Source organism: Cetorhinus maximus, chromosome 1 (assembly GCF_964194155.1).
Source record: "Cetorhinus maximus chromosome 1, sCetMax3.hap1.1, whole genome shotgun sequence".
Taxonomy (NCBI): Eukaryota; Metazoa; Chordata; class Chondrichthyes; order Lamniformes; family Cetorhinidae; genus Cetorhinus; species Cetorhinus maximus.
In genome coordinates, this window is record NC_135879.1 from 204,152,030 (window position 1) to 204,179,836 (window position 27,807).

Here is a 27,807-nt window from a genome sequence, read left to right on the forward strand (position 1 = left end):
AATATGAGTTTGTATGCTCTTTTCTGGGACACCCATCACTTTTTCACCTTTTCCAAGATTTTAAAATATTTGTTGACTGGCTGATAAGCCCACTTATTGTCCCTTTGTGATACTAGTTAGACGCCTGGCCCTCAACTTGTCCTGTTGCTCTTCCCTCTCAAATTTATTTGTTCACTCCAATGAAATGGCTTGTTTCTCTCCCTGCTTCCAGTTTGATGGAAGGGCTGCACCTCTAATGCTAACCTATCAGATGTTGATGCACATTTTCAGCATTTTTGTTCAAAGTTTGGAATTTCCAGAACTTTTCTCTCTTAACCTTGCAGAAATTTCTTTAAATATAAAATTTTTAAAAATTGCCAATTTCTACCACTCTGAAGATTGCAATAATATTTCCAAATAAAATATAAAAACTAAATAAATGTTTATCTGAGGAACTCTTTAAATTGCTCATTGGTTCTGTTCACTTGAATATTTCTTCTGTATAACATTTAGCATTAGACGTTTACAAAATATCAGTGTTTGGAGATTTCATAAATGAATACATTCAGAAGCTTTTTGAAAGGTGAGAAAAAATCCTCAAAGGAGACACTGTTTGCTACAGAAATGGTTCTTCTCAGGGATTGGTCACAACTAGGACATCAGCATTTGTTACACTTTGAAACACCTTGAAAACTTCCTTGCCTACTGTCAGTCACGAAGATCTCTTTGAGAGGTAGCAGTGACCCTATTAAAAATTTGGCTCCTGCTAGTCAGGTCTACAGATTGTCCACCTTTCAGGTTTTTACAGTGCTGTACCAGCACCAGGTTCCAATTATTTGACCTTCCAAACAACAGTGGAAAACTGCTTGTCTGAAGCTATCAGACTGACCCACCTGAGAATCATTACATTATTTTAATTAAAACTAAGCTGTAGTTATACTTCAGACTATTTTATTTAAAATTTATATAGAAAATATCTTTTCTAGTACAACTGTCTAAAGGCATTCTTAACCCACTGCATCTATTTTCCTCTGGCTGTATTCAGTAGTCATAATTATGAAGGTGATATCTATGCACGGTACTATTGTGGAGCTGGAGAATGTTTTAAGGATTCCTATTGTATTAGTAATGTACTCAAAGTAGGTTTACTGTGGTCAACGGCCCACCAAAAATAAGTAGCTGCTCAATAAACATTAAATTACTCAAACAAAGGCAGAAAATGTGGGAAACACAGAACAGTTTGATCAGTATTTGAAGCAGAAAGACAGGGTATCATTTCAGTTGCAAGGATTTATATTTTTCAAATTTTTTTTCTATTCTCACTTAAAGTTTCCAATTTTCAGTATAGCTGTCGGAACTTAAATCAGTTTTTGACATATTAAAAAATCTGTTGAATTGTATCATGTGTCTGTGCTGCTCATAAAAAAAATCTGTCAATCATTACAGTGTGTAGCAGGAACCACAGGAACATTGCAATGCACAGGACTGCTTATATTACACAGAATATCTAACGGAAGTGACCTTTACTCAGGGTAAAGTAAAACGAAAGGAGGAGACGTTAGTTGAATCTAAGAAACAAAGCTGACTAAGTTATATTCCATTATGGTCCATCAAGCCAGTCCCAAAACTGCTATTCAATTCCTCCTCACCTCTCAATCACTTTCTTTACCAAATAAAACCAGTTTCTTCTTCAATTAACAATACTTTCGTCCTCCATTGTCTCTGGGCATTCTGTACCACATATTCACCACCAGCTGCATGAAGTAGTTAAGTCTGAGCTTGAGTTCATGTTACCTTTGCTGCAATGCTTATGGTTATGTTAAACATGCTATGAGCATTCAACTTGCCAAATCACTGTTAGTGATATTAATGAACGATGATTTAACATGCTACCCTGGCATTTTCTTGTCCACTGTTTTAATGAATATGTTAACCCGTTTAACATAAACGAGCTGAGGCAAAAAAATTTTCACTCAGATGGTTGTGAGTCTTTGGAATTCTCTTCCTGAAAAGGTGGTGGAAGCAGAGTCTTTGAATATTTTTAAGGCAGAGGTAGATAAATTCTTGGTAAGCAAGGGGGTGATAGATTATCAGCGGTAGGTGGGATGCAGATTTCAGGTTACTATCAGATCAGCCATGATCTTATTAAATGGCAGAGCAGGCTAGAGGGGCTGAACAGCCTACTCCTGCTCCTTGTTCGTATGTTAACACCTCTGTTAAAATAACACTGAGTAGAGCATATGAACATATAAAGCTTTCATCTGCTAATATAACCTATTCTATGCACCATAGCCTTTAGAATCTTCAACACCTTGATAAGATCTCCAGTTTCTGTTGCCTCTCCTTAAAACCCAGGTTTTTTTAATCTAAGGCATCAATTGCCCTTCACTGCATCCTCTATAATGGTAAGTGAATTTGTGCGAATTATTCCAGATGAAGTTAGTCGCATACTTTGTGCACATATGTTATCACTTCCAAGGACTTAGTGTTCTATCCTTTGGCTATATAATCTAAAGTTCTGTTTCCTTTCTTTACTGTTGCCACAAACTATGCCAATTATTTTTAGGTAGCTAACTGCAAGTAGCACTGGATCCCTCTCCTACATTGTGCAAAATAATGCCATCTGGTTCATAATCCTGCTATACCTTGTTTCCCTTCCTCAGTCTTATCACTTTGCATTTGTACACAGTAAACAACACCACCTATTTATCAGATCAATTCCTTAATATATCCAAACCCTTAATTATTTTCACTTTCATTTACAACCCCAGTCTGGCATTATCAGGAAACTTTGTTTATAATAATCAATTAACTGTTCCTCCTTATGTTTTGCATTGGCCTGGTTGTTTTAGGCTTTTTGTGATCTTCTGATCAGAACTAAGTATTTTATGGAAACTTCTGTTTTAGGAGGAAATAAGCAGTCACAAGAAAACCAGATTAATTGGGGGAAGATTTCCTTTATTCATTATTTGTAGTGACATAAATTTTATTCACACAATTATGATTTTGCTACAAATGGCAAACACCGGAAATCATCACTGATAACTTAGAAGCGGAATGAAACTTGTGGATGTGGCCTCCAGCCAATATTTCCCCCTAACTTTTCTCCAACATTTCCTCTCCACTCCTGAAGGCTGTCTTCCTGGAAAAAAAGCTCAATGACTTCTAGCCTCTCCCTGGTGCCTATTACTTGTATAAGGTTAGCAGTTAGCGCTCTATTATACGAGATATTGGGGATGTATTGTAGCCAAGCCTGATTCAGCCTTCACCTCTTATCTAGCAGGGATACTAGGCAACTAGGTTAATTGTGGGAAACTGGCTAATGTGGTGCTCATTTTGACACTCTTGACTGCCACCCTCATTGAGATCAGCTAATTCAGCACAGATCAAGATTAAACTGGGATCTTCCTGGCTAGTATGGTGTCGTGCTAGATTTATCCATTGATCCACCAGGAGAGCACCAGGATAGTGCTTAATCCTCAGTTTAGAAAATACAGTTCTGTTCATTTGGGTGAGACAGGGAACAAAAACAGCTTTGATATGATAATTTGGAATTCAATTGCATATGGCACCAAATCATAACAACTGCAACTCAAAAGTAGACCTGTCACCCCATGAATTGGCCAGTGTGTCTTAATTTTCTGTTTCATTCTAAAATGGCACTTGTAAAATTGCTAAAGAAGGTTTTGTTTATTTCACACCACTGATCATGCGCAAAGAGACAAGTGTGTCATGAGAATCATGCTCTTTATCCCACAATGTTGTTTCTATGGAGAAACAAAATTCCTGGATGCTCAGCAAAGTATCATGCTATCCCCATTAGATCATCCCTTGAATCTGTCCCACAGCTGCTTTAATGACATTACCAAATAGGAGGAACAGAAGTCTGAAATTAAAGTAGAAAACAACAGAAAACAGTAGCAAAGGAAAGTTATGAAGGATAAATAAAATGTGCAAATGGTATTGACACATCTGCAGGAAGAAGCAGTTATTTCAAATTTATGTTTAGTACCAAAAGAAACTCTTCTCCTGGTCAGGTAGAATATCAGAGGTACAGTCTAGGAATCTGCCCCATCATCTAGACTCATTCATGAAGAATGGCATTTGGACATCCTGGAAGATAGCGGTGCCACAGCATTCATCAGCACCTTTAGTGAAAGGAAGAAAACCGCAAAAAGAGTGAGGGAAAGTACACGTGTCTTAAACTGGCAAGAATGAAAAAATAAGTACAATATTGAGCTTGTTTGAGATCAAGGCACAGAAAACCATACCTAGTCAGGACACAATGGGTGTAATTTTTACCCACTCCATTAGGTGGGAAATGCACAGGATTGAGTGGAATGTCAGTTGCACACCCTGCCCATATTATTCTTCATTAACTGCAATGATGAGTAAATCAGGCTGCGTGTAAAACTACCATTGCACCTGATGCCATCAGTTTCCCTATAGGCAGGTGAGATGAAAGTTGCCCCCAATGTGTTCTCCAAAGAGATTGAAAAATAGCCATCACAGCAACCTTTGAAAATGTTGAATCAGTTATTCTTGTAAACATTAGAGCTGTAGAACACGGGCATTCTCAGCAACTGTCACATGTTGTTTACTGAAGCCCTATAGAATTGGATTTAAGCAAAATGTAAAAAAAACTAATCCTTGTATGCATTAGTCAATAATAATTAACTCCCTTTCACTCAGTATTGATTAATACACAGACAACCTTTGCATCAACTCACATCTCCTCTTATGTTCATCATTCCTTTAAAATTATAAAGAAAAAAAAAACAAACCTTCTGATTTAAAAGCATTTAGTGAGATTTGAAACAGCAGCCTTGTCCCAAATTAAATTTGAAAAAAAGTATCAGAAATGCATTTTTTATACACTGAGTAATTCTTTTGTCCTATGGAAGAACACAAATAGATTTCTGGAAGAGAAAAAAAAAGCATACAAATGAACAAACATCTGTTGACTGTCTCTCCTCTGGTCCAAACTTATGTACCCATCCTCATCCTTGGCAAATAAATAACAAAACAAAATCACCTCTCTCTTGATCATATCAACCAAGAGTTCTAGCTATAAACATCCACACATCAGAAATTCTACCTTATAACTGAATTAATTCTGTTTGGGTATTTTCTTGATCTGGAAAATGCGTATTCTCATTATATCCAACTGTTGAAAGCCATTGTAATTGGCTGTAGTATGATTTGAAGGACCCTATTAGTTTTGTGTGGGTTTTGATTCTTTATTTATGCTAAGTCTTATTTTTGACTTTTTTTAAAATTGACACATCAGCCCATCCCAATCGCTGTGTGCCAACTTTTCCAGTGTAATCAATTCAACTGCGTTTGCTTTCACAGTTCAATATATACACAACTGTTCCACAATGTCTAACAAATAACAGGCTCTCATGCATAAATAAAATCTATTTTAAAAAAGAAAAAAATCTATTTTCTTAAATTAAAAAATATTACTCTCAATAATCACAATGCATCACCTTTGCTAAATTTATACAGCCTCATGCATAAAATTATAGCACTGGCAGTTGCTAATTTTAACACTACATTTTTAACACATAACACTTAGTCAATAAGTCTATGTAGGACAATGTGGAAATAAACGCATTTTAAACACATACATACACACACAAAGGAAAAAAACAACAGATTGTTTCTTTAGAATATGAAAACTGTAAACTTTGGGCTCGTTCTGCAACTTCCCCAAATTCCATGAAACATTTACAATCCTTCCATAAGCGCACCTGTCACCTATTACAAAAATCACAACTTAAAACGTATAAAGCTTTTTTTTATATCATAGTCACAGTTACCAAAAAACGAGTGAATAATTTATTACATATGCTATAATAACATCACCCTAGACACTATTATCTATGAGGTATATCTGAGAAAATTCGGTAAGGAATGCACGGTCTGCGTTGCCAACCTACTCAATCAGTTTTTTTTTTAAAGCTTTGGTATCTTAAAGAGAAAGAGAAGATAGAGATTGAGATAGAGAGAAAACTTTGGTATCTTTGTTTAGTTCTTTGCATGGTTGCATTGCAAAGCACCACAGTGTAGTGGCTCACCAGCAATAAAAAACTGGTGGCCTTTTCGAAGCTGAGGTATTCACAGGAATAAAAAAATGCACAGAGGTCTAGAAACTGGAAAGAAACACCGCTTTGGTTCAAGCAAGGCACTCGTCCCGTGGTTTATCACACTTTGCAACTAAAGCGTGCATCTAGATTTTAGTTTTTCTTTTGAGTACAGGTATTTGGTAATGGTGGTGACTGATTCAGGATGTGTATTTGTTTATTGTTTTTCTGTGCGTTCGTAAATTCAATATGATGTGGACATGTTGCAGCTAGCAAAGACCTAAAGCATCAGACAATCTAGGCACTGGTTTGGTTTGATATTATCTTAGTACATACAGTATAAATTCAATTGAATGCAAATTAATCTTTCCAGCATGGGAGGGTTTCTTCTCCGCTGAATATCACTAAAAATGATAACATTATATAGCAGAATTTTTATTCTCCCTCCAGTGCTGCAAGAGTAATCTGATTAACTAAAGTTTGCAAGAGTTATACAAGTAGATTGAAAGAAATTTTAATACCTGAAAATCTTGTGTTGTTTGTCATGAAGTAAATTTGAATTACCTATTAGTATAATTGTAATTATTGGTGCAGGAGGTTTTATATAAGTAGAGGGAGAATAGTGCTACTTAGAATAGCAAGCAAAGCACAAGTGTTTTAATTAAGCCAAAGTTCCTCTGTAGATCATAAAGAACTGCTGGAAGATTCACTCTATGCTGTGGTATTGGATTCAGTATAGAAGATTTTTTTATATTTATTTCAGGGTTTTTTCCCCTGCTGAAATTTGGGATTATTATCATGTTAATAATAAATCCTTAAAAGGATGTTGCTCATGAATTGCACAGGACACAGACAGTGCTAGATGAACAAAGATAATCTGAGTGACATCATAGCAGCTGAATTTGTCGCATTTACAAACCCACCTTGATACTATATGGGAATAATTACAGGCCCTAGTTTGAGTTAAGAATTATTACCTTTATGTGTTTCCTGGGTTTGTTTTGGAAGATTTACTCATTTTGGTTTAGAAAGTACAGAATTCGGTAAAACAGCATTTCCATAGAGAGAAATATAAATTATTTTACATAAATTCCAATCAAAACTGCTGCATACTTTGTATCTACATTTATAATAAACACAATACAGCAAAGTGCTGGTGACATTAGCTTTTTTTGAAAAAATATTGACCGTAAGTACAAGAATTACTGTTTACTGATACATTGAATGGACATGGTATATTTGGTCTCTTGATGATGGATTCTAATGAGGAAATGATCTTTTTACAGCACAGAAAAAACACACATTCAGAATGAGTGCAAACCACCATTTACATCTTTGGGGTATCTGAGTTGCAGCTGTATTTAAGAGACACTCTATACATGAGCAGGAGCAAAACGCAGGCCGTGCAGAGAAAGAAATCTTTGGTATCTTTGGTATCATCGACGCGATTAAAATTACAAATGGAAAAATTCAGTGAGGTAGCCTCTTTGGTTCTCACTAGAAATAGAAAGAGCTTTTACACATAGTTCATACCTGGAAGCAGCGAGTTCAGGGTTTTTTTTCTGTCTCTTGTCACTAACGCTAAAGACTTCTCCGCAATCGAAAGAAGCTATCTAAAGCCATTTGGACACAGGGCTAAACAATGGTGGAAAGATCATTAAAGTATTTTTTGTTGTGTATTCACGTTCCCATCAGTACATGCTGTATTGTTCCATCTAAAATCATTGCTTGTCCATGTTATTAATAATAAGACTGAAGGGATATCTTTCAGTGCTTATAGTGGGATAATTCTTTGGCATTGAAATTGAGAATAAAAGTTGCAGTGCTCAAAGGCGCTAAAATCTAAAAATTGATAATGAAAACATTTTGGGATATTGGCTCAGGTAGTTTTTGCACAAAAATTATAATGTTTAACTATAACAGGATGCTTATTAATAGAATTTTGAAAATCTAAATTTTTTCTATCAATTTTACAGAATACAGAATTGGAGTTGTGTTAGATGTGAATCAATGCATGTGCAATTTTACTCCCAATGGTAATTCGCATTTTTTCTAATGAAATACAAAAAAAGTTAAAAGAATTAACCTTTGCTACTTTATTTTTAAAAAAGCAGACAATATGATTAAAAGCCTTCTGAAGCACTGCATCTTTCATTTTAAATACGTTTGTAGTATTTGATAAATAAGAGAAAAATCACCATTTAAATATATACTTCACAATAAATACCAAGAATAATACAAATAATAATAAAGCTGATGAAGCTTTTTGGTTTCTAAACTACAGTCAAAAGCACTTTAAAAATTACTCACTTGTTTAGAAATCAACTTTTGTTAATTAAATCACTTAGACGGCCTATGGGTATTGTGACTAGCAATGAAAACATCACTGTCAATTGTCTGAACTTGTTACCTCAATGTGGCATATTTCTAATAGCTGAGTTGGTAAAAAAAAACAATAATGGCCACACAGGGAAAGTACTGTCATTCTCTCTGCGGGGTCAACCTTCAGTTTGCTGGTCCGATCAGTTTGGTTTCTTTGGATATAGCTTTGTTTAAGGATAAAAGCTTCCACATGCCTGGATAAAGCTACTGAATTACAGTATACCAATACTGCACTGTCTTCTTGTTGCAAAATTATCGGAGACTCCTGATATTCTTCAAAGTTGAACTCGTCTTGGACGTGCGCATGGACTCCATGCACAAGACGCTGAGCTAAATGTCTATCAATGAATAAGAAACTCATAGGATATTTAGGTTAAAATACAATTGATGTATTATCTATTGTAATCATTTACTAAATTCATCAACAAACATAACCAGGGGGTTCTTTTGTGCTTAAGATGAAGTGTGAACTTTTTAAAATCTGAGGATCAATTGAATCTAAATCTTTAAAATAAATAATTATCATGTAAACATTTCAAAGTAAAAATTATAAATATTAAACTAGATAAACAACACAAGTCAAATAATTTGGAATATATTAATATTGTATGAAATGCATTAATTTACAAGAGATTAAATCATCAAAATTACAAATTAAAGCTATATTTCACTTAAATTATCCAAATTGATACTTGAGTAGAACCATTAGCTAATGTTGAATACTTGCTAAATATATATGGCTGAGATTGGATGTCACGGTAAAGTTTAGTAACTAATGTAATGCAAAATTCAGTTTAAAAAAAAAACCCTCCCATATTTAGTTACCTTTACTGAGATATGGGAATGGGTTACTATCTTTGGTAGAGGTGTTTAATCTTCACCTGAACATCTTGTGCTTGGAGTCATTTGGATCCATTGGTTGGTATCCTGTTCCATTGAAATTGCTAATTGGGAGGAACTTGTGAAACCGAGTGGGTACTTCCCTCTCTCAATAAGACGAACATTGAAAGACAGGCCTATTGTGCGAACAGCACTCAACTGTAATGCATAAAAACTACAAACAGATCCATGTCTCTGTGAAGCTGACTTTGGTTGAAGCGGAAGAGGTTTCCTGTTGTTCTGTACAACGTTTCTGAAAAACTGCATAGGCACACGTTAAAGACAATATTCAACTTTAAGAGGCGGCGAGTGTCATTAAATGAAGCAGCAATGATCCGTGGCATTGCTCCCTTGTTGTTGCTATTTTTCTTGTTAACCCTTTCGTAACTCTGCTTCCCAAAACGACTAAGACAACCATTGAAACACAGTGCGTACGTTGTTTCCTGACGTGCTTCTTTTGTTTAAAAGTTTGTTGCAGAACAATTAGGTGCAGAAAAAAGTTTCTTTGGTTTCGATTTAATAATAAATAGAAAAAAAAAGTATCAAGTGTCTTCACGAGAGTCTTTAAAGCCTTTGGCTTGCCTTTGAACACGTCAATGGTGTTCTTAAAGGGCCCGTTCAGTGGTGAATGTGCACATGTTGGAAGAAGGGGTGATGATGTCGAGTTTTAGGAAAAATAAAGCTATTTAATGTTTGTGCTTCCGCACTCACCATGGACAGCCCCCTTTACACGGGCTATTCAGTGCGTTTGCAGTAGTAAACCAGAGTCGGCCAAAAATAGAATATAAGTATAGAATAGAATGGATGCATAGTAATCTACAGCTATAAAGACAAACAATATTTACTTTTCCTGCAGCAAACAGCTGCCTTCACAACCTAATGGCCCTGATATCTTCTGAAAACAAAATGAAAGCAGACCACATGATTGGGTATACAAAATCTCAGGAATTTGATGATTAGAAGGAATGTGCTTGAAGATTGTGCTTGCATTCCCACCACTAACAGCTCCACCCAATGGGGGAATATAGCAATGAGGGCACATTTACCAGCATCATTCAAGATTCATGTGTTGTGGGAATGACGGACTGAAAGTCTCCGAAAATGACTTTGATATTTTGTGCTTGCATACTTACCACTAACAGCCCATTCTTAAACAGCCTGGTTAGTGATGAGATAGCATGATTGTACAAATGTTCTCCAATAATTCTATTGAGGCTCCTTTAAAAATATATTCAAAATGGGCATCACTTACCTTCAGTGTCTGTGCCAGTTTTATCACATCAAAAATCACTGTGTAACATTGCCAGAAACTGATAACTGAACCAACTCACAACCTTCTGATTATTTTATCACAGTTAAAACTCTTCAGGCAAAGCACTAGACATATTATTGCTCAGCAACATAGCTCGTTGTGCCGTGCCTGATGGCCTCTGAAAATTCACCAAATAGACTCTCAGCTTCGTTGTCAGTTTACAGCAAGGACTCAAATGATTTAAGGGGAAATCTTAAGTCAGACACATTAAGAAATATGTGCCATCCCTTTCTTACAGAATGTGTTGATCAAGATTGTGCTTATGCACTCACCACTGAACAGCCTCTTCAAAAAGCAAAAAAAAAAGGGTGTTGAGTTGTGCCCTGTTCAGGTGCACTGTCCTCAATCATGCTTTGGTACAAGTGCTTGAGGTCGACGATGAAGCCCCTGGGCTCGACATGGCTTCGTCCTGCCATTTGTCCAAGCTTCGCCTCCGGGCGTTCATAAAGAAATTACTGACGGTGGTCAACTCCAGACCGAGCTGTTGTGAGATCGTGAGCTGCATCTCCTTGGAAGGGCGTTTGTTTTCCTTGAAAATGGCAAAAAGAGTTCGGCGTTGGAGGTCAGTGAAAACTAGCCGTGGCTTCTTTGGTGTATTGCTCTTCTCTTTGTTCTGTTCTTGTTCTTTGCGTTTACACGCTGGGGAAAAAAAAAAGAAAAAAGAATAACATTGAGAATTTATAGAAATGGACTGACTTTATCCTAGTTTGTTTGTCAAATTGTGAATCTTCTTTAAAATATCACGTTGATTTATCTGAGGTTTAGAATTTTTCAATGGGTTTTGGGAAGGCAAGTGGCGGGGGGGGGGGGGGGGGGGGGGGGGGGGGTGGCGGGCATGGAAATCAACTAATGGCAATAAATGCGGAAATTACCAAGGCATTTATTTTGTTAACCAGTGTTCTAACCGTTCGATTACAAAACACAAATGTAAAACCTAAGTACTGTAATAAATTTGTGCAATGATTACTACACAATCATTCCTTGTGTATTTTGTTTTAGTCTTTTATTTATTTTTTTCCCCTTCCCCCTTTAAAGTTCTCAGTCATGCTTGAGGACATGTTCTAAAGATTTTGAGTGTCCTCTGGTACACTGACCATTGACTATTATTAATGTGTAAACATTAACACTGGCAGGCTTTTTGATGATTTGTTTACCAAAGTTCAATCCTCTTTTCCCCTGATGCCCAACATGTATGATTTCCAAGAATCGCTAGATAGCTACTGTAATCAGGAAATGTGGCTAGCTCCAACCCCATTCCCTACCTGCCTCCCACACCTCACTAATTCTGGTGGACTTATTGGTCCACATTTTTCAGTCAGTGATGAATCTTCAGTCCTCGCTGCTCGAATGATGCTGCTTACAAAGATTTAGCAGTCTCTGTGAATTTCCCCTTTCCTGACATGAGTTTGAACTGGGGCCAAGTCAAGGGAATTTCCAGGCAGCCAGCAACAGTGATGTCATCAAATAGGGTAAACAGCAAATCACAGACAGCAAACAAGACAGGTGTATTGATTATCCTTCACTTTTTAAAATCATTTTACATAATGTGAAATAACGATTGGGACTTTCACTTGGGATTGAGATAGATGCTAAACTATTGTAAACAAACTTTAGTTTTTAAAGATAAATTTGTATTTTTTTAATCACAATGGATATAAATATAAAATTAGTTTTTTTCAGGGCCAGAGAGGTTGACCGGGTGTAATTATGAATTTGATATATTATTAAAACCAGTTACACACATTCAACAAGTTGTCACCTTTTCAAGGGTTTTTATGGGGAGAAATGGCTTAAAAGTAGAAGCTCTCATCAGTTCAGTGATGCCTAGTTGATTGCAATCTGCGGTTATTTCAATAGTATACCCTATTAAGAAACATAGACAGCAACTTCTTCATTTAAGTGACAAGTGTGATCCCAGAAACTGCTGTCAGCTTCAGAGGAGTAATGATGTCAAATGCTGACAGCTTTTCTGTCATCACTTCTGTAAGATTCAGGCCATTATTTTCAATCAAGGGCAATTAGCGATGTGCAATAAAATTGCTGGCCTGGCCAGCGATGCCCACGTCCCATGAAAGAATTTTTAAAAATCCATGAGTCAGTGGATCAAATTCCCTTACTCCCAACAACTTTCCAGATGACTTTTCTCTGTGAACAAAAGGTTAATTGGCCTGCAGTCTGCCAGCCACTGACTGTATGCCAGAGTTACTAGGAAGTCTTCATATGTGGACAATGCTCTCTCCCATCTGCTGAGATTGCACATTGCCATATATGGGAAAACCATGTAGGAAACATAGGAAAATGACAGGCGGGAAAAGGCCAGCTGGTCCACCAGGTCTGCTGGCGAGGCCTAATGGCTGGAGCATCCTGACTACGCACATCCTACCGCCCTCCAGCAATGTAGCATCCCGAGAAAGGAGAAAGAAAAACAGGGAGCTTCTTAGACTGGATCTGGAGTCTGATCCGGATCAGCATCAGAGACTTTACAGCTGATCTTGGGTTTGGAATGGGTGAAGTAATTCGCCTTTTCTTTTTCTGCTGGGTTTGCAGCGAGTCAGGCTTATCTTCTGCGGTGGCGTCGTCCAATGACCCAAAGGGCGCACATTGACAAGGTTTACGAGGGCAGAATGAACGAGGATATTCCAGCATTGCTTAGCGCCTTCAGCAGTGGTATGAAGAAAATAGTGGGAATCAAATCGTTTTACTTCGTTTTGAAGGGTCTTTGTGCATCTATTCCAATTCACCTTAACGACAATAAAACACAATACACAAGCGAGCAGACTATCTTATGCAGCGGTGCACAACGAAGATGCCGTCACCACCGTTTTAACAAATGCCGTTTTACAGCACCCTGCGGAAAGACTATTTTCCAGGGACCGGCACTCTTCCTGGACCTGTCCGCGGTGCTGAACCGACCTCTGTAATTGGATGCAATTGTTCGTTTTATCGCTTCCTTTTTCTTAAACGGTGTTAATATTACATATATCTTCCGCGCTGTATGCTAAATACAATATCTGCGGAGCTTCCAGGAAACGTAATTACTATTGATTTTTAATGTTAAAATGTAACATTTTATTACCCCCACCATGTGTCAAGGGTCTATGGTTGCCAGGAGATGGCAGCGTTGTACACACAATTCTCAGTGTCAGTGCTGCATCCAGCTGCAGCAGTACCGTGCAAGCGAAACTGCTCACAGGCACACTGTAGAATAACTACAAAACATTATTCTACATTAATGATTGACAAACATAGTGAATAATCAACCCAAGTTCGAAGGGCCGCATGATATCTTAGAGGCCTTACTAATAAAGCACGAAACTGGGAGGGCATTAAACACACAAACACACAGAGCAGAATTTGAATTCCTAACCACCCATGAATAATACAGATGAAAATCATCGTCATGGCTGCGTGGCCTCTATTAGCATTGACTTAGACTTAGTTCTTCCGGTCCCATGCGGTACAATGGGCAACAAGGACCCACCGCAGGGTCCATGGCAACCTCCTTCCCTCCAGCCCAGGTGATGTCCCCTCCTTGAAGCTCCTCCTTAAATGTGCTTCGCCAGGTTTTCTTTGGTCAGTCCAGTCTTCCTCTTCCCTCTGGTGGTGTCCATTCTACTGCCAGCCTATGTCCCGGAGGCGAAGTGCGTCCTGCCAGCCTCAGTGGTCTCTCCGTCATGATGTCCCAGAGACACCTCTGGCCAGTCCCCTGTAACACTTCTCTCCATTGGTAATCCCTCTAAGTGATGCCCAGGGTCTTATGTAGGCGACGCTGGCGAAAGACGTCTTAGTGGCACCTTTCTGTTCTATGTCTTGCTGGCATAGATTGCAGTTGGTGCTACTGTGGACACGTGAAGTCACAGCGATAAGGCCCTGTGGATGGTTTTGGATGCCCAGACCGTGTGGAGCCATTGAAAGGCCACGTCACCCTCCCTATTGACTAGCAGCATTGAACGGCATCTAATTTTATTGCTTTACTCAAATCTGGACTGAACTGAATTTCAATAGTTATAGATGCATTGCATTTAGGCAATATAATTGTTTAAGAATATGATTAACTAAAAAGAATTATATCAGTGTACATACATGAAGAATGTCAACACTAGTCAACTAATCAATATGGTTATCGGTTCCTGGTTATTGATCAACTCAATGAGTAAAGATGGTCGATGGCGTAACTGCAATTGGTGAATAAGTTTTTCCTAACATGATTGGATGACAGCGAGTAAACATTAGAGGTACTTAATATTCAACACAGACGGGCCTCAAAAATCAGCTACTACCATCACTGATAGACTAAGCTGCCGTGACAATAGGAAATAAAAGCAGGGGCTCTCTGTAGGTCATGTGTGCTACTTATCAACATTCAACTAGTTAATGAACACAAGTTCTTTCACAAGCTGACTATCGTGGACAGCAAACGGGAACTAATAAAATACGACAGCTCCGTGTCCTCAGTCAATTGTGCGTTTTAAAGAGAAAAAAACATCTCCTTTCTTGTCTTTTGTTCTCTCCGCTCTCTTCCTCCTCTTCTCAATGCAGTGATTCCTGATTTGGGAACGGTGTCCTGATGTCAGGCGCCCCCTGGTACCTCCATTTTCATGTTTGAGCCTGCAGATAGCCCACATGGGGTGGCATCACAATTGAGTTACATTCTCTCCCTACCTAACATTCACACGACCAGCAAAAGAGCGCGGGATAGTCATGAAGGACGGAAACTCTGGTCGATCCTCCACCCCCCCCCCACCCCGAACACAAAGGCATTGAAGTCAACCGCAGCATCACTGCCGCGATCTCAGCTGAGAAATAGCGAACCGAGCACAGATCAGAGGTGGAAACGAGAGTCGGCTTGGCCTCTATAGCTAAGGCTGCTCACTGTCCTTCCTCAGTTTAGCCGTGACAATTATCTAAATCTATCGTTTTCGCACGCACACAAAACCGATCCACATCATTAGATATTTAAGAGTGGAATTAAATATGAGATAATTTCAAAGATCCTTCATGCTGGATTCTGGAGAATATGATTGTTGAGCAGTAAAAAGTCGTTGCGATTTCTGCTCTCCCAAATGATCACAATTGATACAAATAACAGGTAAAGGGCGAGGCAAGCAAAGTGTTTCAAACAGAATGTCAGTCCCATTGCTGAATGCGACGGGTAACCAGGAAAAAATGCACACACAATCCAACTGGAAGTGGCAAGGATTGGTTATAAGGATGAGAACTTCCAATATCATCTCCTCAATGCTCTCTGGCCGCGGATCCTGAGGCTTCAAGCTGTTTTATTTGTATGAAACCCCGCACATTTTAACGTGATGCTGGTACCCTGGACGATTCACTCCGGGGAAAGCAAATGTCAGAGCTGGGCTCTGACCCTGCCCTGGGTCCATGCGGTAAGTTGCTGCCCTTGGTGGAGGCAAACAAGCGCGCCAACACCTTAAATATGCTGCGCCGCTTCAACCGAGAAGACCCGGGTTTAAAATGACATTAAATGTTGGTGATCGTTTGCCTGATTCAAAGATCCGAACCCGAACGAAATAAAAGCCAGCCGCATGTAAACAGTTTCGAAAACAAACCAGTCAGTCATGTCAACAAGCAGCATTAACAAGAGCGCTAATAAAAAGATAGCTCGTGTTACGCCATCGAATTAAACAGTTAATCAATCAGCCAGTCGATTAATTATACGCTTTAGTTGTCACACACGAGCTCTTCACATATCGGGCATGGGTTTTACTTTTACTCGTACTTAACGCGTGAGCATATTAATAAATATGACATTAAAAATAGTTTGCTACTCTTAATTTCTCAGTCGAAACTCTAGTCATATTAAATCCTGACACTGACCAGGGCAGGCACAATGCCCTGCACACATTAACACTATCAGGTATTAACTAACAGCTAATGGTTGAAAACCATGTAGGGAGGTCACGCATTATCTACATGAAAGTTATTTCGCAATTTTTGCAACTGAACCTTCCCCACCACCCACCTCCCCCCCGACCCCCCATTCCTGCCTTTCCCAGAAAGATATACCGATTATTCAATTCCACGCCAATGGCAAAATGTATTTACAAATGTCTTTTAAATCGACCGAAACAAAGTAATCACAAATATTTGTAACTGTCGCGCCCATTAAGGTTGGGCTCAAAATGCTATCGGAATAGCAGAAACTTTGAAACATACTCTACAGCCATTCGGATGATCTCGTTTTTTTTAAAAAAAAATACATTCTACTGCCCTGTTCCCTGTATTATTTGTTTGGCAGGTAAAGTTAAACATGTCAATTCGGCAGCATTTTCCCCAATTATATTATTTCATTACATATGATTTTGAACGTGTTTACTTAGGTTTTCTAAATATTTTGAACAGTTTCACTCAAATACAAAATTCCTGTTAGGAAATGCAGCATTCTGCTATTGCCAACCCTCTATTTCAGATTACATGTGTTTTTAAATACTCATTAATACATTGTATCACGGTGACTGCAGTAAAGCAGCACGAACACGTGTCGATGATCTAACACTGTGTAGTATGGGTAGCAAACACAAATTTCTTAGTGAGACTCAACAGTCAAAAAATCAATTTGATGACGCTGTTTAAACGCTAATTATAACCTCTGATGTGGCGATTAATTAATCTTGTTCCTTAACCAGGCCTAAAATCTGTACTCTCCACCCCCGTGCACTACAGCGAAAAATGCGAAAGGCAACGCGGTTTAAAACAATCTGCAAATACGAACAAACATACGAAAATATTGGATTAGGAGCAGGAATAGGGCACTCGGCCCTTCGAGCCTGCTCCGTCATTCAGTACGATCATGGCTGATCTGATTGTGACCTCTTGCCCACCCCCGATAACCTTTCACCCCCCTGTTTATCAAGAAACTATCTAGCTCTGCCTTGGAAACATTCAAAGGCTCTGCTTCCACCACCTTTTGAAAGAGAGGGTTCCAAAGACTCACAAGCCTCTGAGAGAGAAAAAAATACAATCTCTGCCTTAAATGAGCGACCCCCTTGTTTTTAAACTGTGGCCCCTAGTTCTCGATTCTCCCACAAGAGAATTCTCCCATCCTGCAACATTTTCCCCAATCATATCACAGTATGAAAGTACTAATCCCCACATTTCTCCAACAATTTGCATCCATAGAAATCAAAGAAATCAATTAACCTGTACCAACAATGAACCTTGCCCTTTGAACTCAATAGAAGTCTAATAAACCCATTAACTGGCACAATGTTGCTCAAATTGATTTTTAAAAAATTCAAATGTCGTTCATCCTCGAAATTCAGCAAAAAGATGCAATATTTACTTATCCTTTCGGTGGACTGTTTAGTTAAAAAAATCAGATCTTGAATAAAGAAGCTTTAATCGTAGACAGAAGGAGCCCAGGTCTATGACATTAAGTCTCACACCTTCCAACAAGCCACAGCATTTACAAAACAATGATCATTAACCGTTTTAATTTCTAGGTATTTTTTTTCACCTTTTATGCGCTCCTCGGCCTAAGCATATTTGGATAGGGTATTTGTGCTCAGGTACACTGCTATTGGAGTGGTAACCCCTAGCCTGCGATGCAATTGGAAGGAGTGATGACAGCATTTCCCCTCAAATACACCTATTTCAGATTAAACAACAAAACAGCTTCCCATTGTGACATTATTAGCTGACAAGTTTCTGTCACTTCGGTGAGAACGCTACTACAAAGCGCTAGGACTGGCGACGTAGAAAATGCACTGATTATGTCATTGCAATAAAAATGCCGTTTACACGTATAATTAATATGCTGAATTTTAAAAATTTATAAATATATAATGCCTGTTATCTTATTCCATCCCCAGCACGTTTTCTTCTGAAGTGCAAAACACCAATCTATCAATTTTTTAAAAATCCTGTGGTAAATGAACAGGGTTGCAATTCGATGCCTTGTGCCCCTACCCTAGGTATGTAAAAAAACCTTACTTTTTGTCAGACCGCTTAGGCCTAGCTCAGTTTAGTTTCTCCGTCCATCTCACTAAATCCATCGGTGACATGCCCTTTCTGTTCATCTGCGTCGGTTCAATCTGTCTGTCCGAGTTCTCTGGCGTTTTCTTCATCTCTTGTCTTCTCTATATATATTCGCAAGATATGTTCTGCCTTGCTCGGTGACCTCATTAAAACGCGCTATTATATGGGGTGGTGTTTCAATTTCGTTTTGCTGTTACATAACTTTTTAACCAAACGTGAGCTCAGAAGACATGGATTACAAAACCACGCATCCCATTAGGATTAGAAATGAAAAAATCAATAGTGGCTTCTAATTACCTGTAAAGTTAAACAGAGCAGGCTGGAATAATCACAAACGCCCCCACCCCCTTCTCTCCCTCTCCTCTCTCTCGCGCTCTTTTTAGTGACCTAGGATTGAAAATATTTATAATTCAAGTCAAACTTGCGCTGGCGACACTTAACTTTCTGACCCTCATACTTATATAAATAAGTGGAACAAATGCAAAACAGGACAGGACCCATAAACCGATGACACGTTTGTGTTTACATTAAACTCCTTTCATCTGGTTTAACTTTAAAGCAACCAGCGTCAGGCATGATACGGCCATTCATACCGACATGTTTTAGGCTGGGTAAATGACTTTCCCACAATGTCCCACCACTTTTTATTGGGATATATTTTGCAAACAGAAATCATTACAAAATTATGCCTAAGATTTGATCTAAACAAATAGCAATACGCGATTTATAAAGGGCATGACGTTGAAGTTTGCTGACAAAAATTAACAAATGCCAGTGTTCCGTTTTTGTTTTGATTTATTTGTTGACTGTTTCGCCGCTTTAAATTCTAAATTATTCGCTTGATAAATCTCCCTCAACAAGCGGGCACGGAGATAAGTTCAAAGTGAATAAAAGTAATTAAATGTTGCATTTCCATTATTCATTTACCAAAATATATTTTCTTTGGAATGTACGGTAAATAATAGAAAAGTGCGTGTGAATGCGTAATATATACAACATAAGCTAGCATGTTACATATAGGAAATGATACAATAACACATGTTCCATCATAATGTATGGGTGTTAACTAGCTGATAGCATATATAGAGGTTTATCTTGTCTGTAACTATACACCAAGTGTGAATAATGTGACTGAATAATTTTAAGATTATTATTTTAAGATTGCACTATGCATTACAGGAAGGGTATATTGCCTATAACACATATTGATTTCAACTGACCTACGCAGTAGACGGTTTGTAACACGTCTAGAATCTACAATTTATATAGAATTATTGTAAAGCAAAATCACACAAACATTAGGTGTAATAAGAATGCTCCACTGTCGGCTATCTTGGTACATTGCCCTATTCTGAAAGTCCCTTGATGCCCCTCTGTCATTGTCTGCCTGTGCCTCCTGCTTGTGGAACACTTGTTTTAGGTGTTTCCCAGTAATAACAAATCGAATGACAATACTGTATTAAAAAGAACAACATCCGGGTAAACAGTAAATCTATGCAAGAGCTTCTTTAAACGTGCGGTTTCCTTAAAGGGAAAGGCTGGATCAATGCGATCGATGGCGAAGGTTTTCCCTATTCCTATATCAAATGAATGTCGTCGCTGATGAAACCTCAAATGGGGAGTTTCACTGAGCGACTTCTCCATTGTTTTTCACTCGGGTTGTGACAAAATGAAAATCGATGTCAGCGAGTCACCAATATCACAGATAAAACAAAGGCTTGTTTGCACTAACCCGCGGTCTGAGAGAGCAAAGTCCTTGTGATAGAGCTCTTGGAAAGGAAAAAAAAAACAGAAGAACTGGGAGCTCCGACCAATAAACCCAAGGAGAATTGATATTAGGAAGCACGTTTCGCCAGCAATTTCGAAATTAAAAAAATAAGGATAAGCATTTGGACAGGAAACCACACAATTTATTCCAACAGGATCCTGGAGAAGAGAACATTTTTTTAAAAAAAACTTGTTTGCGACAAAAATCAATCCTGAAAAGATTGTCGAATTTGTCAGCATAAACATGGGTTGATCTTTATCACGGAATATCTTCAATGTCAAGGATAGAACTGAAGTCTACATGAGGAGGCGCACTATCTTAAATCACCTCGATGCAAAGATTGTGATGTTAACGTAATGTGATAAGGACTTGACTCCACTCTATACTTCTGAACTCCAAGGAACTTTTTTTTTAAGTAGAAGTATTTCTTTAGGAATATATTTTAATCATCTCTCCTTGTGCATGAACAGGGCCAGGACACAATCTATGTAAGTCAAGCTGTGCAGCCCTGTTGGACCAGAGTTAAGAAACTGACACAATACCGGGACCATCTATAATACACTTAGTTGTTTTCTCTGATTGTGTTACATGTCCCTGTGATAAGGAAAGATCCCAGGAGAACAATAAATATCGATATATAATTATGCTATTAAAATTTATATATAATGCATAGCCCACATGTATAACGTTTGACATCGCTCCACTCTGCTTAAAGTGCCAAGCATTTCGTTAAATAACATAAAAGGCTGCAGCAAAAAAAATCTTTGTAAAAAGAGAAATCTGCTCTGCATCTGAACAGATACGTTTTATGTTTGTAAATTAAGCCTTAGCTGTATGATTCGAAAATGTAAGTAATGTTCTAAACGTGGTCCCTATGTACATTTTTAAAAATGTTTTTGTGGATTTCCGAAGCATATACAAAACAATTACTGGCATTTCATGGCAATTCAATATATTGGTATAGAAGGAGATGGTTTTAAAGGTCATAAAGAATTTCAAACAATTATAAATGAACACAGCGCCAGTTCAGCGGTGGGAAGCAGCAGCTTAGTTCAGGGAATCTACCTTTGCGTTGCCAACGAAATATGCAAGATATACATATTTTGAACAAGGTTGTTTTGAACAGATGCAAATATGACAAACATGAAACAATGGATTATATTTTCCAAACTTGGGGTTACAGATATGGCTACTATAAATAGAATCTAGAAAAAGCTAAAATAACCGACAGGGAATCTGTGACGGTCAAGTACCATAAGGTTTGTATTAAATGGGTTGCTAAAATAAATACTATTCAAGTCAAAATAATGCACTTTTTTTAAATTTCGAACATGACAGTCAAATAATCAGAAAGATGCACCCAAGCCTTCGCTGAGATTTCTGCACCATTGTTAAATGATATTGATATTCAACAGCATTTGGAAACTAACTGTCTTCAGAATTACAGGGTGATGAGAGGGCAGCCTGACCCATCCCCTACTGGGGCATAATCTCTTTTTACACTGCCGTTAGTTCCTAATGACACATATTTCAGAGTCCCAGAAGTGTCTAATTAATGCCGAAATGCAAAAAAATTTAAACTGACTGCATCAGAGACATACTGGAAGCTGCATTTAATCAGGGTGTTGGAATGCAATCTGCATTGCGCCGAAGCGTTTAACCAAACGCCCTGCCAGCGAGCTAGCCACATACCAGCTGTCCCCCTGAATTGCAATTTGCTGTGCTAATTGGGTCCCTGTCACTTAACACGCATCCTCTGACATGCATACTAAGTTTTCCACCTAGATAAGGTTTTATTTTAAAATGTTTGTATATTAATGTCAGACGGAAAGCCAGTAAATAGCCTTCTTGGATGGGTTGGTTTGCCTGGATTATTGATTCTAACTTTAATAAATTAATTTAGGTTAAAGCCCAAAACTGTAGCTGAGGTCACGTGCCATTATCATTCTCGAATCTTGATAATCTCAATTTAGCCTTGCAAAAGAAAGAAATCATCAGGAAGAATGATTCAAGGACTTTTTGCTTTTAATAAAAGCCAATTTTCTGTGTTATTAGTGTGTTGCATGCTAACAATCTTACTTTAAGAATGTTTAAATGAGATCCTTTAAATCGCTAACTACCCACATCAGCGAAGTACACAGTAACACTGCTACACCTTTGGTCCTAATACAAAACAACACAATAAAAAATCGATACTAAAATATAGTACTACGGTTAAAAAAAAACACTTTAGCTATCGTTGTCATTGGCTGTGCAAACGAAATGTCTTTAAAATGGGAGCGAGGAGGGAGTTGAAACTATCAGGAGACAAAGGGAATATAATGTGGACGACAATGCCAGGAAGACCATGGCAGCTTTACTGTAACAACGCCGGATCAGGTTCCAAATCAATGTCTAACCGGGTCCTCAGGTTTGTGTTATTGTTGCCAGCATTAATGCCCTTTTAATCTTCTATAGATTATCCTCATCGATCCACGTCCATAGACACAGATTTTTTTTATATAGTGACATAACCACATTATTGAAATTCTGTGATAAAAATAAATACCACGGTTCCATTTCTTTCCCTCCATCTCCCTCCTCCCACCCCCACCCCCGCCCCCTCCCCCATATATCTTCTCTTGCCCTGAGTGCTCCCAGGAATCCTCTTACATTAGGAAGATGTTACTTTCTCACACAAGGGGCTGCCAGAGGCAAACATCAGGAGCGGGAGAGTTTCAATTATTAATTTGCCAATTGCAACACCAACAACGAAGTAAAGCCACGGGCTTAACAGAAACACGCTGGTGGCGGTGTTGCTGAGAATTTATTGTGTTTTTTTACCCCCGGATGGTATTCCGCGGTAAGACTCTCTTGCATATCCTTAGTTCAGAAACAACCCCATTTTTTTTTATTTATCATTCTACCCCAGTAGGCGTTCTAAATATAAATCATTTATGAAGCCGTCGCCAGAGAGAAAGATACTGGTTGACAAGGCTATCAGCTCCAGCGGTGAATGAGTGCCCAGATTTTTGCCTGGTTAAAACCAAGGGTGACGTTGCAGCTAGCAACCGGTCATGCAGAGATTTACATTAATAATTCATATCTGCGGCTTCTGGGCTGCTTTTCAAAGCACTGCCAGTAAGCATATTATATCTTTAGACAAAATTTTAAATAAGAGAACCCGGCTACTGCACTTTTTTAAAATATACATCTTTTAAATGTTTCAAAAATTAGCAACATCGTTCAGAGGAGGCCTCCACGTAAAACTCAAACTATACTCGCCTCAAATGGCTGGGTAAAATGCTGTTGTCCCTCTGGTCTTTTTAATCTCCTGATCTGCGTTCGCCCGGAGTTAATAAACTGTTGTAAGAATATGTACATTGCGATTCGTGCTGCAGCGTGTGCGGCAGGAGCATCTGAAGTCATTATTCTGCAGCAACGATATGGTAATGAACGCAGCTCGCCACAATGGGCTGATTTATATAAAATAGATTATTTTAAAATGTATTATTGCCAAAGTTGTTTTTTTTATTTTTGCACTCTGTTTGTAAATACCAAATCAGCTGAGCAAAAGCAGCTTAATTACTCAAATCAGAATTGATCGCCAACTTGAGGGATGTGGAGTGAAATGACAGCGTCAACTGCATGCAGTGAAAATACCAAGTTACAATATCATTACTTTTTTTCAGTCAGGCCTACTGTGTGGCTTTGTTTTGGGTCTTGATTTTTGTTTTGGCTTAGCAATCATACAGTGTTAGCTTTTACCGAAAATGTAGTCGCGAACATAATTTGACAGGTAAACAAACCAGACCCATAGACGGGGTGGCTATTTCAAGGCAGTTTTCAAAAGGTCTCTTCCACCTTGTCGGGTCAGGAGGATTCAGAAACTAATGGCTACAGCATCATTCAGGCAGGCCCACGCTGCTCATCACCTATATGGATTGAATATACTTGTAGGGTTATGCCGCCAACTTGGCACCCAGACATCTCAAATATGTCAACATGTTTATCTCACAGGGTATGTTAAAAGGTCTCAAATAATTGACGTTTTTTTTTTCCGTATTTGTTGCAACCCCAGAAATAAGCGATCAGTAGGGTATAGTTTATTCAATACATACAGGGTAAAGCCAAGTTTAATTGGAAAAAGTAATTACAGCAATTACACCACGTGACCTTGGTATCCAACATCGCCTCCGATTTGCCTAAGCGGACCCTGACACCAGCGGCATGAAAACATTGTGTATAATACATGGGTGTTAATACTGTCACATAAATAAACAAAACATAAAGTTTATATTTGTATATTAAAATGAAATCGAAATATCGTACAGCCCTGAGTTACATTTCCCTCCAATCTATGCTGATAACTAATTCATTGAAATATAGCCACGAATCACTGATTGCCCCAACGCAAAAAAAAACTCCTCAAAATCTACATATATACCGATCACGTTACGTAGTCAAATAAAGATATGTAATCGAGTTAGATACTGTAATACATGTCCCTTCCATTGTCCTTTTGAGGTGCAAAGGTTAAATGATGGGTCTCCACGACCTATAGATCGGAATGGTTACATTTTATCAGTTAATATAGGTAATTTTCCATATATATATATATATAGAAATAAAATTAGCTCTCTTGATGGATGCTTTCAATGTGATCAAATGTTGCTTTCACTTAATTGTTTTGTAGGGAAATATCTACAACAGAGCCTACGAGGTGTGAAGGAAGGTTTGAAGAGCAATTCTTTGGCCGGCCTTTAAAGGTAGGAGTGTTAATTATATTATTTTAAATAATCCCTAACTGCAGACAAATACCATTTTTTGCGTTCAAACAGACACAATAGGAATGAGCTCGGATTCGAGAGACAGACACCGCCGCGAGAGGGCAGAGATGCAATGCCGCCGATTTCCCAATCACATTGTCAATCACTGAATCTCGTCCAGTGCTAAATCGTTGGGATCCACCACAACAAAACGATCGTTTACTTATCGCACTGCACTGTCTTAGCTATTAGTTTAAATAGACGCAAAATAGCTCAAAGGTCAGTCGCTGGGCACCTTCGCAAACGTGAAACATTATTTAGACTTTTACACTTTGCTCTACCTATTCAGACAGAACAAAACCAGTGGCAGAATTCAGCACAAAGATAACTGCGTTGTAGATGAAGATACCATTGCGTTCGAGAGCTAACCGGGCGCTGCAGACTTAACAAAAACCGGTTGAATCGCTTAAGTCCGGTGCACAGCTGAGGCATGGGCAAGGGCAGACAACAATAGTCTGATTTTAGTCCTTCCAGATCTCTAGAGCGGGGCCACAGATAACGTTAATAAAGGGAATAAAGGCTGCCGCGTTACAAAGGAGACAGAGAGAGAGAGAGAAACTGTTCCGATTCTGTCATGGGTTGAACAGGCCGGCAGCACCTAGGATTTTGCATAGTGTAACTACAGATGTTTATCAAGCAGAGAGAAAAAAAAAATGAACACTAGATCCTTAAGTGGGTTTTTAAGTTACGTTAATTGAATGGTAATCAGATGTTGATGCTGTTCCACGTTACTGTTGTGGGTGTGTCCTTTCATTGAGGGAATGTTGAATTGTCTTATTATAGAGCTACTGTGCGAAGATGGCACCAAGGAGCCCTCAAAGGAGCCCTGCAGTGGGTGTAATGGGAAAGCAGAGCCCGGGTCTTCCTTCAATCCTGGGAACGGCTGCAGCTGACCACAAAGAAAGACAGTTCCAATCAATATTCCCTAGTCGATGTAATAAGAGCTAGCAAATAATAACTGCAACGACTTTTGGTTCCTCTGCACCGTTTACTGTTACTTTCCCCATCACACAGCAGTAACACGAGCAATCCTTGCTCCACAACCTCAACCTGCGTGCATTATTCGGCCGACTTACCTGCAAGCCTTAAGGCTGACATTCTCTGGAACTCAGGTTCTTGCAGCCATTTCCACATCCGCCTGAAGGTCTCCCGTCCCGATTTAAGTTTACTCCAAGGTTTGGGGTTCCTTAAAAGGTCAGAGAGGGTACCCTGTGAGCGGCACAGCACCCTCTGAGCGAAGATGGCCTGCGGTATGCTGTAGCGCTTGAGTTCCGCCGTGATTCTTTGTGCTACTTCTTTGGTATTAATTTCTTCCAGCTGAGCCGAGCTGTTCGCCTGCGAGCCCGAGGAGGAGGGAGGCCGATCCCGGCTGGAAGCCAGCACGGGCCCGTGAGATTGGTGGTGACTTGCGTGACCGTGGTGGTGGTGGTGATGCATGCCGTTGAGATGTGGCATCATGCCCGCCGATGGGGCTCCAAGCCCCCGGGACAGGTGCTGCTCGCCCCTGGCCAGCATGGCCGTGTGAGCTTCGAAGTTTGGGCTCAGCATCTTGTCGTGGCCGTTGGAGCCATAGCCCTGGAGACCCTGGTGACTGTTGTGGATGGAAGCCAGACCGTTTCCCAGGGGGTTGCTGGACAGAGGGGAGAGGTTTTGAGTCATCCCGGACATGTCCTTGTGGTACGGGCTGTAGAGATTATTCATGGCGGCGGGCAAGCCCCTCTCATCCCGCATCAGGGTGAAGCTCCCGCTCACGTTGCCTGCGAGACGCTGGTGGTGGTGATGGTGATGGTGGTGGTGATGGTGGTGAGGGTGGTGGAACTTATCCGACACGGTGGAGATGGGAGGCAGGGGCTGGAGTGGGGTCAGGGTGGTGTAGGTGCTGCTCATGCCCATTCCAGGTGGAGACTCGCAGGCCATGCTCATGGCCGGGTGGAGAGGGACAGAGAGCTCCGGACGGTAATCCCCAGTCCCATCCAGGATGGAAGCCATGCTGGAGACCATTGCAGATCTGCTGGTCAGTTCCCGGTGAGCTGCTGAGACGGCCTGCCGCTGGTGACTGTTCATCAGATCGCCCGTGGATTGCTCATGGCTTATTCCACCATGCAGATTCCCAATGCTGTCCATTGTAATCTCCGGGTTCATGGTATATACTTCTTTGGCTATACATCTATACGCGTTGTTCATTCAGTCCATTAAAAATTGGAATTGTTTCTTTTGGCTTGGGGTTTTTTTTTGCTACATATATGCATGTATAGATGTTATATGCACACATCCATATACACACGCACGCACACATGTATGAAAAGAAAGATAAAAATGTTAAGGCCTCACGGGTTGCAAAGATCACCGATAACTCTCAGGCGGGCCAGTGCCGGTTCTCGCCATGTCCGAACCTGTCCTCCTCCTACGTCGACTGTTTAGACAGCTGGAGCCAGCCCGAGACGCGTTTCTCCTGCTTCAACCTAAATTGCTAACCTAAGGGTGGGGGTGGGGGTTGGGGGGGGTGGAGGATGGCTCTGACAGACAGCAGTCTGGAGCCTATCGCAGGCTCTCGTTCTCCCTTCCACCCGCTTGGGCAGAAAGAACTGGAGG

General features: G+C 39.5%; 1 protein-coding gene across 3 annotated transcripts; it reads right to left on the reverse strand.

The window, feature by feature from the left end:
- Positions 1–1,238: 1,238 nt before the first annotated feature.
- Positions 1,239–27,628, reverse strand: onecut2 (one cut homeobox 2). 3 transcript variants are annotated; one of them, XR_013577965.1, is made up of 3 exons: positions 26,292–27,628; positions 7,602–11,280; positions 1,239–4,898 (listed from the first exon to the last, which is right to left on the reverse strand). XR_013577965.1 is itself a non-coding variant. In XM_078552080.1 (2 exons), the coding sequence occupies exons 1-2, from the start codon at positions 27,397–27,399 to the stop codon at positions 10,988–10,990; spliced, it is 1,401 nt and encodes a 466-aa protein (XP_078408206.1). In that variant the 5' UTR covers positions 27,400–27,628; the 3' UTR covers positions 1,239–10,987. The 3 variants fall into 3 exon arrangements, 2 of the variants coding, with proteins under 2 accessions (XP_078408206.1, XP_078408219.1); XM_078552080.1 differs by having other exon boundaries at positions 1,239–11,280; XM_078552093.1 differs by lacking the exons at positions 1,239–4,898; positions 7,602–11,280 and adding an exon at positions 25,969–26,104.
- Between the last annotated feature and the right edge of the window lie 179 nt (positions 27,629–27,807).

Bases quoted from the DNA above. Each gene is read 5' to 3' on its own strand.
- onecut2 (XM_078552080.1), bottom strand. From the start codon at position 27,399: ATGAACAACGCGTATAGATGTATAGCCAAAGAAGTATATACCATGAAC. The intron at 11,281-26,291 runs GTAAGTCGGCCG...TTTTTTCCCCAG, and splicing joins GTCAGCCTTAAGGCTTGCAG to CGTGTAAACGCAAAGAACAA.